The sequence below is a fragment of the Nelumbo nucifera genome, chromosome 1 (assembly GCF_055504915.1).
Source record: "Nelumbo nucifera cultivar China Antique chromosome 1, China Antique-T2T, whole genome shotgun sequence".
NCBI classification, from domain to species: Eukaryota; Viridiplantae; Streptophyta; class Magnoliopsida; order Proteales; family Nelumbonaceae; genus Nelumbo; species Nelumbo nucifera.
In genome coordinates this window covers 102649190-102661778 of record NC_142649.1, presented here as the reverse complement: position 1 = coordinate 102661778, position 12589 = coordinate 102649190, and the positions used below count along the sequence as shown (strand labels likewise).

At 34.9% G+C, this 12589-nt stretch overlaps 1 protein-coding gene across 2 annotated transcripts; it reads right to left on the bottom strand.

Annotated features, from left to right (window-relative positions):
• Positions 1–5116: 5116 nt before the first annotated feature.
• LOC104611970 (uncharacterized) lies at positions 5117–8410 on the bottom strand. 2 transcript variants are annotated; one of them, XM_088896505.1, is made up of 3 exons: positions 8262–8410; positions 5737–7599; positions 5117–5657 (listed from the first exon to the last, which is right to left on the bottom strand). In XM_088896505.1, exons 2-3 carry the CDS (start codon positions 7511–7513, stop codon positions 5344–5346), a joined length of 2091 nt encoding a protein of 696 aa, XP_088752631.1. In that variant the 5' UTR covers positions 7514–7599; positions 8262–8410; the 3' UTR covers positions 5117–5343. The 2 variants fall into 2 exon arrangements, with proteins under 2 accessions (XP_088752631.1, XP_010277579.1); XM_010279277.2 differs by having other exon boundaries at positions 5737–8373.
• Positions 8411–12589: the final 4179 nt, after the last annotated feature.

Genomic DNA, 12589 nt, shown 5'->3' with positions numbered 1-12589 from the left:
CATCGAAGGTCAAGCTGTTTAAGTTTAAGTTAACTATTAGTTTGTTTTATCTGCCTGCCTGAAGGGACTTGAAATCTTTTAGTACATGTTAGTAGAAGCTCATCTGCAAGTTGTCAGTCATGGCTAGGAGCCAAGAGCTAACAGATATAGATAGATATGCATGATAAGTTATTAAAAGTAAAATGGAGGATAAGAAGTGCAAGGGGAAAGAGGTAGAACTTTTAACTTAATTGACTAGTTAAGGATTCATTCACAGATGACTAACTTGTAGTCCAACTCGTTCATCATCTTCTAATATATGTTTGAAAGTTGGAAATGACCACCCGTATGGAGAAACTTTTTCTATTATTTTGTTTGAGAATTGAGTTTCACCGTTAATGGGGTAAATCTGAATTGCGAAATTAATCATAGTTGATGACGTATTGGGACCGAAAGTCTTTTATGGAATATCTTTTTAATTTAGTTAGGAAACCGAATTACAAAGGTTAGTATGATCTCACATCATTGTTATAGGTAACCATGGGCAATTAAATCATAAGGGCTATGCTGAGTATTCAGCCAAGCTGGTTCAATTGTTTTGAGGCGCTCCAGATAGGCTATATACAGCTTGAAAAATTACCTGACTGATGTCTATTTCGGAAAAAAAAAGGCTTTTATTGTTTGCCCACTTAGCCCCTAATTTGTCTTTTTAATTAAAAGAAAATTAATTGTAATTATTCTTTTACCATACACCCATGCTAACAATTCATGCACTAAGCTTTAAAACAGCATAAGCTGCTTTCTCAAACAGCCAAAGTCTGGGTTCTTCGGATTTTTTTTTTTTTTTTTAACTATACATAGATTAAAAGGCTGTCTGTGTATAGCCTAACTCAGAAAGTCAGAATCCACTGTGCCTCAGCTCTCCCAAATGAGCATCAATGGCCTAATTGATAGGGCTTCTATATTGATTGAGCTGTATCGACTGAGCCACTTTGGAGAAGTTACTAAACATAGCTTCGCGCGAAAGCCCTCCCAAACGGGCACTAAATGTAACGCCTGTTGGGTTTAAAAGGATAATCATGTGGTGTTAGGTGTTGGGCTCAACATCTTAGTTCCATCATGTCCTTGGTCATATATGTTAATGACGATTTTCTCCATTTTTTGTTCAATAATGCATACAAATGCCACCTGGTAGTAGAGTATAAAGCTGAAATCTGAAGGTGCATCTCCAACTAGCAGTTGGAATGTGCCTTTCATGACTCTGTGCTTAGAAAAAACTGTTGCTTTCTCAATGGTTAATACCATGAGATCAAGACAATTCTACCTCTGAAACAAAGGCTTCGTTTTGTATTCTTATGAAACAAACGGTTTTGGTTGTGATGGGTGAAAAAACAGTTCCTACACTAGAATCTATCTTTTTTACATTGACTAAATTTGTATTTATTATTTTTGGATACAAACTTTACTCTCATTTTGAATGCAAATGCATATACATGTCATTTTCAATACACATGTTTCTACAAGATGCTTCCAAATACTGAACTAGAGTGCATATATGTAATTATGGCTGCGCTTGGAAACGATGTAAATAAGTGTGAATGCAAATATGTAGAATGTAAAATGGTTCATATAAATTGCAAAGTTTGATTAGAATACAAACACAAACCTTCTTACCAAACAGATTTTTAGCTGCTATGAATACAAACACAAATTCTAATAAAACATTTGCCTTTTTTTTTTTATCAAAAGCCCACTTGAATGCAAGTTTACTTCTCTTTCATTGATATACTTTTACATCTTACTATCAATGTAAATATGCATTGGAAAATATGTTTTCTGCCATTTATCAATATATAAATGTAATGTTGCCAAACACAGGCAAAAGTGAACCAGAGTGCAAATTTACTCTATACTGGGATTTACACTCCATTTGTATCGTTTCCAAACCCAGCCTATATGTTTGCACTTTTTATAAAGGAAGCCAAAAGTTTTTATTGACCAATACTGGCTGATAGGTGACAGAATTTTTAACCTTGCTTGCAAGTAAAAACACTATAAACTTTGTTGTATTTTTATCAAAAAGGTGAGTTGTTAGGATTGGATGAAAAGTACTTTTAATGTTATCATTAATTACACTTGAATTAATTTGTATGAATTTGCTCCTGATCTAATTGAACTCAGTCTTGGCTCTAGGTTAGCAGTGTTGGAGAAAATGGGGTCACTGTAACTTTGGAGGAGAAGCTCTGAGCCGCATCTGAAGACACTGTTTTTAGAACGTTATTTGCCCCCACTCAATTTTATTGACTTTGTTATTGGGTTATAGGCAAATTCGTTCCCAGGATACAACAAAGCCTTGGGCGAGAATCTGCAACCAGCAAAGTTGAAGAGTCTTCAAAGAAACCTTCTGTGAGACTGTAGCAGACCGAACTGAGAGAGAGAGAGAGAGAGAGTGAATTTCGAAATTGTGTTTTGGAGTCTGATTCATGCTCCTTAAATAATTTGTGAAGAGGTATGAATAAAAGGTAGGTGATGGTTTAGAGAAGGCACCTTGAACAGTTACAATTTGCATTGTGACTGTTTAAAAAGTAGTTAACAGTTAGTGACTGTTAACTTTGAATTGTGCCTCTTGATCACACCAGATCGAATCGTGACCGTTGATCTCATCAACGGTGATCAACGGTTAGCAACGCACCAAAACCAAAGCCTGCGCCACACCCGCGTGTAAACCGACTGAGTTTACTTACTGCAAATGCAATATCAGGTCTGGTACAAAGCATAGCATACATCAAGCTTCCTACTGCACTAGTATACTCAAGTTGTGCAATTGCACTACTAGTATTTTCTACTAGCTTTATACTAGAATCATATGGCGTGCTATATTCTTTAAACCCTAAATGCTTAAATTTCTCAACTACTTTCTTAATATAATCTTTCATCTTTCATATAAGTATTTTAAAGTGCGCCTCATTGCGCCACACACATGCGTGCGCGCGCATTGCGCGATATCAAATCTCCATATTCTCCTCTACTAATTCTAAGGAGTGTAAATCAGCTCCTATTGAAATACTGAAAACAAAACTTATAATTATCCAATGTGTGACAAATTCAAAACTGGGTTTTATAAGAGAAAAACATATTTTCAATCAAGTGTGCAGGTGCAATTTCTCATGTAATTGATCAATCAAACTCATTGGATTTAATCTCTTATGAGATTAAAATCCAACAAGAAGTCTCTAGCTTAGCTTCATCATTAATGAGGGATTCTTTCAAAGGTTTATATAAATACATATAAAAACTAGCTAGTCACCCAATCGGCTTTAGAGAGGTGTGGATCTTTTAAGACTCCAATTTTTCTTAAAGAATAAGCTTCCAATCTTTATTAGAGGTTTTAGGGGTGGTAATTCGTGTTTTTGTGCCTTGTTCATGTCGAATCAATATAGAGAATTAGAGATATTCAAATTTATGGATGGACATGAATATGACATGATTAATTTAATCATGCCAAAATTTTAAATGCAAACACAATTTGTTTATCACACGGGTAATGTGAATTAACACAATTAATCTGTTTAAATTAAAAAATAACAAAATTTATATAGTAAAAAAAACATTCAATCATCCATTATCTAAACAAATTCATAAAAACCATTTAATGTTATCCTCACTTACTATAATAGTATTTCATCCAAATATAAACATATGATTTACTTGAAACTTTGGGTTATAACTAATTACTTTTGACTTACGTGGGTTAATCCAAAATTGGCACATTCATTAATTGTGTTAATTTGTTAAATGGATTGACATAATTTTTGACATGAACACAATTAACACAAACTCAAACCCACTAATTTTGTGTCGTGTTTGATTCGTATTCATATATAGTGTCAAATATTGCTAGTGATTCAAATGATCAACACTTTCAAATTATATACACGCACAAAGGTCTCTACTTGTTGAAATCTTGGGTAAACTTTAGATTAGGCTCAGTTAGGAAAGAGTACAGATACAAATATGTACAGGGAAAATACATACAAAATAATACAAAAATACATGATTTTGCACTCTACATATTTGTATTTGTACTCCTTCCAAACTGAGCCTTATCGGGTAGTGAGAAATGACAGTTAGCCCCCCAAGTTTTCATTTTCCACAAACACCCCCTCAATTTTCATATTCTGACACTTCACCCCTATTCCGCTGATAGAATTTATGGAAAAGATAGAATTACTAAACTGCCCATTTGAGATTACTGTATTTTCAAACCATGTCCAAGAAATCCTCGCTTCCAGTTTCACATAGGAGTGTCAATGCACCAGTTTTGGGTTGGACCCCATCCAAATCAAAATCAATTTGGACGGATTTGGACCTGCCAATAAGACACATTGAATTGGATTAATTCAGACTTAATGGTCCAAAGTATACTGGATTAGATTGAACCTGTCCATCCTTAATAAATTTATATTGGATTGAGTCGGATTGAACCAATATCCAGCCCGTTGATAGAAGATAAGAATACATGTGTCGATGGATGATGTTTGGGTTGGGACCAATCTAAATTAAAACCAATTTGAACAGATTGGACATCCAAACGTTGAATTTGACCAGTCTAAAATGGTCCAAAGTATTCATCGGATTGAATTGGACCTTATCCGGTTCAATTGACACCCCTGCTTCCAAACCATCAATTCCCACCGACGGAAGCATTTGCCTCTATTAACCTCATTAATTTAATACATATGGCACTACAAGATACCCATTCAAGTCAAGTCGGTATGATGGTGGAGAGAACTATTCCTGCATTTCATATCAGCTTATCATTTACCTGTATTCAGATCACATGGCAGTCTACTAAAGCATTAACAAAAGCATCTAAAGTTCAATTCTAATGGACCTAGAAAAAGGAATTAATCCATACAACTGACTGGTACTTGAAATGTTTACAAAAATGTTGTTTCCCATAAATATTTTTGATTTCCATCCACAAAAGATGGCTGAAGCATTGAGAAGTTGTGTTATCCTGCTTTAGTTTCTGAATCAAAGCAAGCAAATAAGAAGACTTCTCCAGGAATGGAATGAAAGGAATCATATATATACAGTTGGTAGCAATGGGGCTTGTAGAGACAGAGTACTGAAATAGATAGAATTGTTATTACTATTGTCTTCTTTTCATTAATAGAGTTCATGAAAGCATGAGTAAAATGAAGAAAACTAGAACTTAAATCAGCAATGAGTTACAAAAGAAAACAAGTTTGGTGCATACATTATGTTTTCATGGTAGATGGAAGTAATTTACCCATCGTTGATGAATGTTTGGGACGTAGCTGACAGCTACTCTTACCATTAAGTAAATCCCCATTGCACTTATCTGCATTTGGCATTGAACAGCATTTTCTGCACATTCTTCATATTTGGCCTCACTTCTGGTGAGACACTAATACAAGCTAGAGCAATCTTTAGGACTGATAGCATTTGACCTCGAACTCTAGCTGATGTTTTGCTGATATTAGGATCAAGGATCTTATCCCAGGTCTCACGTTGTGTTGAATTACTCAATACCCACCTAGCCAACTCAATCCCTTCGTTAACTGCTGGTTTTCCAGTCAGCAACTCCAGAAGGACAACACCAAAGTTGTAGACATTCCCAGGCATTGTCACCCTCTTTGTGTAGGCATACTCTGAAAACCATGACAGAATTAGTCAAACAAACAATGAAAACAAGTGATGAAGGTAATAAAATGTTAAAGAGTGCTTCACCTGGAGGAATGTACCCAACAGAACAATTATCTGTTGAAAGACTCCCCATGCTGTTTGAAGGATCAATAACATGACATAGCTCAATATCCCCAATCTGGGGCTCCAGGCATTTCAGTAGGATGTTTTTAGTTGAAAGGTCAAGCATGAGAATCGGCCCAGGAGTGGCACAACTATGGAGATAACCCAGACCCTGAGCTACACCAATAGCTATGCTGTAACGGCTTGCCCAATCCAAAAAACTTCCCGAGCTTCCATGAAGAAGATTGAAGAGAGTTTCCTTCTGAAAATATTCATAGATGAGATAAGCACAATTATCAGTCAAAACAAAGGCCAGAGGGATCATGATATTTGAGTTTCTTAGCCTCCCTAGGACCTCTAGCTTTTCTTCAAACATTTCACGTCTCCCCAGTTGGGATAAGAATCCACTCCAGTTGAGCTTTTTCACATAATAACTTGTCCCATTAGGCATAATGGCCCTATAATAGGTACAGAATCTGCTCTTCAACAAGATGTTGGCAGGACTAACAACTGCTCCCATGGCTGCACTGAAGTCAATACATGATCTGTGAATCACACTTGTTGTCATCATATGATAGCTGATTACCCGGGGGAAGGGGAATTGGTTTTCAGGTATTGGGCTCTCATAATGGATTCTATAGCAGCGTCTTGCGACTAATATAAGAATCACTCCAATAATCCCAACAGCAACTACAGCACTGCCAACTGCAACAACAATTATGACTGTATCTGAATTTCTTCTCGTCTGCGAAGTATGGGTAGGGCTCAAGTTTGTTGGGTTCAAAGGTGTTGGAGTTGTTATTAAATCCTTATTTCCAGTAGTGTTGAGCAAGATCCCTGGTTGAGTAAAATTTGGACAGGTTCCTGAGAGATTATTATTGGAAAGCAACAACTTTGAAAGACTCCCTAGATGAGTCAGATATATTGGGATCTCACCAGAAAAGTTGTTGTTTGACAGATCTAGAACCTCTAAACCATGTAGTCGGTTAAGAGTTACAGGGATGGGTCCTTCAAAGAGGTTGCTGCTGAGGTTGAGTGTTTGTAGGTGGTCATTTTGCATCATTGGAATATTCCCATTTATCCTGTTGTTTCCCAGCTGGAGTTCCAGCAGATGTTCCAGAACCCCGACTGAATCAGGTATTGAACCACTGAACTTGTTGTCATTTAAGATGAATCTTTCGAGTCTCTTAGAGCTAGAAACTACTGATGGGATTGAACCAAAAAATGAATTTTTGCTTATGTTCAATTCCAACAAGTTCTGTAACCCGGAGAATTGATCAGGAATTTCTCCAACCAGGCTGTTGGATTGTAGCTTAAGAACCTCAAGATGTTGAAGATTACCCAATTCTTTTGGAAATGGACCTATCAGCTTATTGTGTGCAAGGTTCAACAACAATAAACTATTGCAGCTTCCCAATTCTGGGGGAATTGCCCCACTTAATGTATTATTGTCGAGCTCAAGATAGGTTAATTTCCTGAGTGATCCACCAGCTAAAGAAGGGATGCTTCCATTGAGAAAATTGCTCCCTAGTCGCAATCTGGTCAGACTATGGGAAACATTTGTTGGAATTGCCCCCTCTAGCGAATTGTAAGATAGATCAACAAACTGCAAATTTGGAGGTGACAGAAAATCTGAGGGAATCGACCCATTTAACCCATTATAGCTAAGGTCCAATTGCCTCACATACCTTGAAATTCCATGAGGAATTGTACCTGAAAACCGGTTTTGATTTGCACCAAGCCACCGTAGGGTCTCCATTCTAGATATATTCTCAGGAATAACTCCACTCAGATTATTGTCAGACAGGAGGAGCGTTTCCAACCTGGAGAGCTTCCCTATCCTATCTGTAACAGGCCCAGAAAGCTTATTAATACTGAGATCAAGTAAAGTAAGATTTCTGTAATCCATAAGTTTCTTAGGTATTCCACCAATGAATTTATTGGAAGAGAGCTGCAATTCCTCCAAAACCATGGAATTACCAAGGTTGGTTGGAAGAAACCCAGTAAATGTATTTTTGCTTAGGTTCAGGCTTCTGAGTCCAATCAATCCATCAAACTGAGAAGTAATATTTCCTCCCAACGAATTAGAAGACAAGTCCAAGGTCTGCAACCCACCAAAACCATCAAAAGAAGGTAATATACCAGACAAAGAGTTGCTACTAAAATTCAATGCCTTTAAGCCAGTAAGCCTTCTGCAATTTCTGAGAAACTCTTGTGGGATGGAGCTCAGAAGATTGTTGGAGACATCAAGAAGCTGTAGAGAATAAATCTGACATACACCATTTGGGAAATCAGAAGTGGAAAGGCTCAAAGCAGATAGGGAAATATGGGTTATGGACCTATTGTCTTTGGTACAAGTGACTCGCTTCCATGAGCAAGGGTCTTGGTTTTCTTCATTAAACAGAGTGGAGAGATTGGCTATGGCTTTCCTCTGGGTTGGAGGGAGTTGACACAACACAATAGTAAAGTATGAGAAAATGAGGAGCACAGAAGACCCATGAACGTACCTGCTCATCTTATAGCCTAACTTGCTCTACTCCACGTATCGACACAACAGAGAAGAAGAAGAAAAAGCATATGAAGGAGGGCAAAAATGTATTGGGACTTGTGGTCTTTAATTTGTTGGAATTTGGATACGTTATAGAATTGAAGGTGTCGTTGACCGGACAAATATAGTTGACTGACTGACTAACACTGAGTTCGTTATCTTCCTTATCTGTCTGCCAAAGGACTTTGACGATCGTTGCGTTTTTGCTGGGCACCAAGACTTTGTGAGTTCCACCGCTTGACTCCCACTAACTGAAAGGTTCTGTTTAGGCTGCGTTTGGTTGCATTGCAATCTTATTTGCACTAGTACAAATGTAAATGTATAAGAGTGTAAATGAAAAGAATGCAAATTCTGGTTTAATTTTGTTTTGGATTTTATTTTATTCTGTTCCAGGTCTTATCTTACTTCTTTTGTATTGCAATTAAGCAAAATAAGATAAAATTTGAAATAAAAATAAATCAAAATTGCACCCAAATCATTTACATCAGTGCAAATATATTTATAACCAAATATGGCCTTAGGCTCAGTTTGGAAATAGTGCAAATACAAATATGTACAGGTAAAGCTTTGTATTTTGTATGTATTTACACGTTACATTTGCATTTGTACTCTTCCCAAACTGAGCCCTATAGTAATTCTTTACTTGTAAATAAAAATAATTAATTATTAAATTTATAATAATGGTAAAAGCCTAATTTTATTTCGGTAGAGAAATATGTTTGAAAAAATGAAATGATAATTATTCAACTTTTAATCAACAAGTTCAAAGTTCAAATTTCAATGGATAAAATGGATACAAAGGACACAATTATTATTTCAAACAAGTGATCGAATTATGTCAAATAGAACTTTTATGAATCACTCATATATTTTACAGACTCTACTTCAAAATTAATTTAACTATACTTGCAAAAAGGCTTTTATCTTTTTGAAGTTTTAAGTTCTCAAGTCAAAAAGGATGTAAATAAATTAGAACAGGTCATATCATATGTTCTCTCAAATTGATCATGATATTAAACAATTAAGTTTTTTCTTTAATATATACAAGCTTTAACAAATGTATGAAACAACCATCTCCAAACTCTAGTTATAGATAAAAAATAATCTCTCCTTGTAGGGCTGTTAATGGGTCAGGTCCAACCCGACAGACCCAAACCGATTGGGTCAGTTTTAGTTTTAGGTACTAGAATCAACAAGTCATTTTAGATCTTGATATAGGGTTCCCATTAATATCAGTTCGGAACCAGTTCCACCTAGTGTCGAATCGATTCAGACCAAATCTGATATATATATATATATATATACTAGTAAAAGTGTATGCGTATTGCACGTGGCAATGTCAAATGATAATGACGATGATAGTCAGCAACTATATGACCTTATTGGTTGAACCATTAACCTAGTTAACCAAGAAAATGGACTATGATTAAGACATTAATTCATTTTTTTTCTTCATATTTTAGCCATTTCCATCTTTACTAACAATAATACAATAATTCTTATTTCTTCAAACATATTTTTGTTTAATATGAAGAATATATAATATTAATGCATGTTCAAATTTTTCTATAAAATTTATAAAAAATATATTTTTTATTTATTATTATTTAATTTATGAGATAATAAAAATCACTTATTTACCAAGAGGAAATGCAATTTCAATATATTGTTTGAATATTGGTTTTTAATATTGTGGTCAAATCAATTATTTATATAAGTGTATCATTTATATATAATATATATGTTATTTATTATTTGTTTATAAATATATTATTTATATTGCATTTTTGTAAACTTCTTATATGATGAAAATGGTTGAAAAAATCCTTATATTTTGTTTTTTTATTTTAACTATTATATTTTCTTTTCGTTTTAATAATTTATTATTAATTTTTTAATTAAATCGGATCATATCAGATTCGGATATCCCACATCTTGATCAGATTCAGATTCGAATCAGTATTTATGAGATCTGATCAGATGTTCAAATCGAATCAAATTCGAATATACCCTGATTCAAATCTGATCCAATCCATTTGCATCCCTACCAAACCACTTTCCTATAATGACCTAGCTAATTAAACCATTGAACCATTTGACATGATGAGTGAGATCATGTGTTAGACATTAATGCTCTTTATTTTTTACCCTAATTCAAATATGATCTAATTTGTTTGCATCCCTACCAAACCACTTGCCTACAATGACCTAGCTAATTAAATTATTGAACCATTTGATGTGGTTAGTTGGGTCATGTGTTAGTTCCTAATAGATTTTTGAAATGTCATGTGTTCCCACTTATAATTGATGACAATGCTATTTTTGTATTATTTTATATAACTCTCTTTAACACTTGATGGTTTTTATCTAGTTTGAGAGTATTCTACCATCTCTCTCCCACTTTTTCCCTACAATATTCCTTTCCTCGAGAATGCATGACATCCCTCACTTATATCAACCATCATTTCTTTCTCATCTCTTCCTCTCTTAGTTTAGAAGAATCCATAGGCTTTTTATCCTTATTACTTGCAATGTTTTGGAAAAGTTGTTGTTTGAATTAGTTATGTGGTTTATTTGATTTGCTTTTCATTGCAACGACAGTAATGTTTCCATTTTCTTTTTTTTTCAGGTTTTCATTCTTTTTAGGGTGTTCCTTGAAGTATTCTTCAAGTTTGGGTTACAATGGTGGTTTGATTTGAGTTTAGGGTTTTAGTTGTTTTTCATTTTACTTGTCTTTTTACCATTTAACTTGATCTCCTTTGCTATTTGTTTTGTCTTTTTTTGTTCACATGCTTCTTTGTCTATTTTGTAGGTTTCCCTTTTGTTCATTCTATGTTTGCAAGATTCCCTTTCATTCTCTGGTATAGATGGAGTTCAAGGGTGGCTCCTGTGACCATAGAGCATGTGGGTAATTTCTTCATTCTATGTTTGTAGGTTTCTCTTTTGTTTGTGGTACAAATGTAGTTCAAGGGTGGGAACTGATTAGTGATGGGCCTAGAAAACAAGTATGCTTCTTCCTTATGTTTGCTCGGTTTCATGAATGTGTTTTTTAGGGTTCTTCCTTTGTTTGTCTTCCTTATGCATTTCTATTCAAGTTGATTTGACGCATGTGTTTCTCTTGGTGTTTTGTAGGTCTCCTCTTGTTTCTGCATTTTTATTCAAGTTCATATGTTTGTCTGATTTAAGATTGTCGATTAGGATAGATGGTTTTTCGTATGTTATTTTTCTTTTCCAAATTACTTTGTTTTTTCCCAGCTTGATAATAGCTATGATTATAACCCTAGCAAGTGCACTAGTTATCAAGTAGTATAAAAATATCGTTTCCATGAGGATTTAACAAAATAAGTATTAGAACTACAACATTCCCTAATTATTTGGACAATCGAATTTCAGATTTAAGAGTAAAGGCTACTGAAAGACAAAAAAAAAACAAGAGTAAGAGTACCAATGTTGCAGTATGCAACGATTGATTGAATTCGCTAGGACCTTTGGTCCGCCTAACCATTCCAATGAATAGTAATAGATGAGATTATCCAAGATAATTTGTCATTACCATAAGCTGAAGTCTTTCCAATTTTATTTAATATTCTCTCTTGAGATATACTAAAACTACTTCTATCAGGTAACCCTTCGATCTCTCGACTAGAGTTCTCAAGGTAGAAGTGCATTAAGTTCAAGGAAAAATTATTACATTCAGATGAATCATGTGTATATACCCCTATATACCATTCAATTCACACCATGAATTATGTGGTCTGCTATATGAATTCCTCTCTCGATTCATTCACATAAACCTAATCAATTAAGAGATGGTCACTCCTAATAGCATTAAGCAAGATAACTCATAGACTATATGGAAATCACGATCTTGGATAAATCAGAATAAAAATATATTCATTGTTATGATTAGGCTTTCCATAGTCCTACCTACAAATAAATCAGTTCATACTAGAGGAAATAAAATAAACAAGAGGAAAGAAAGAACTCATGGTGTCGCCCTTAGAGCTGAGGTCTCCTCTTCTCCTTGCCGCCACCTTCTTCTTGCAGTCTTCTTGCTTTCTTGATTGATTGCTCCTCTGCTTCTTGATCCCTCTCTAGTCCGCCCCCCATCCCTTTATATAGCTTAAAGGGGAGGGGGTGGTCTCCAACTCCTTCTTGGAGTTTATCTTTCAAAAATAGAAAGTCCTAGTCTAATCCTACTCTTATCTCTTTATCTTTCTAAGATTACATCACAAATTTAAATATGGTAGGACTCTTCTCAGTTTCTTGTTCTTGCATTCGTATTAG

Coding starts and splice junctions, on each gene's coding strand:
- LOC104611970 (XM_010279277.2), bottom strand. CDS start 8,269: ATGAGCAGGTACGTTCATGGGTCTTCTGTGCTCCTCATTTTCTCATAC. Junction 5,658..5,736: donor TGTTGGGTACATTCCTCCAG/GTGAAGCACTCT, acceptor CATGGTTTTCAG/AGTATGCCTACACAAAGAGG.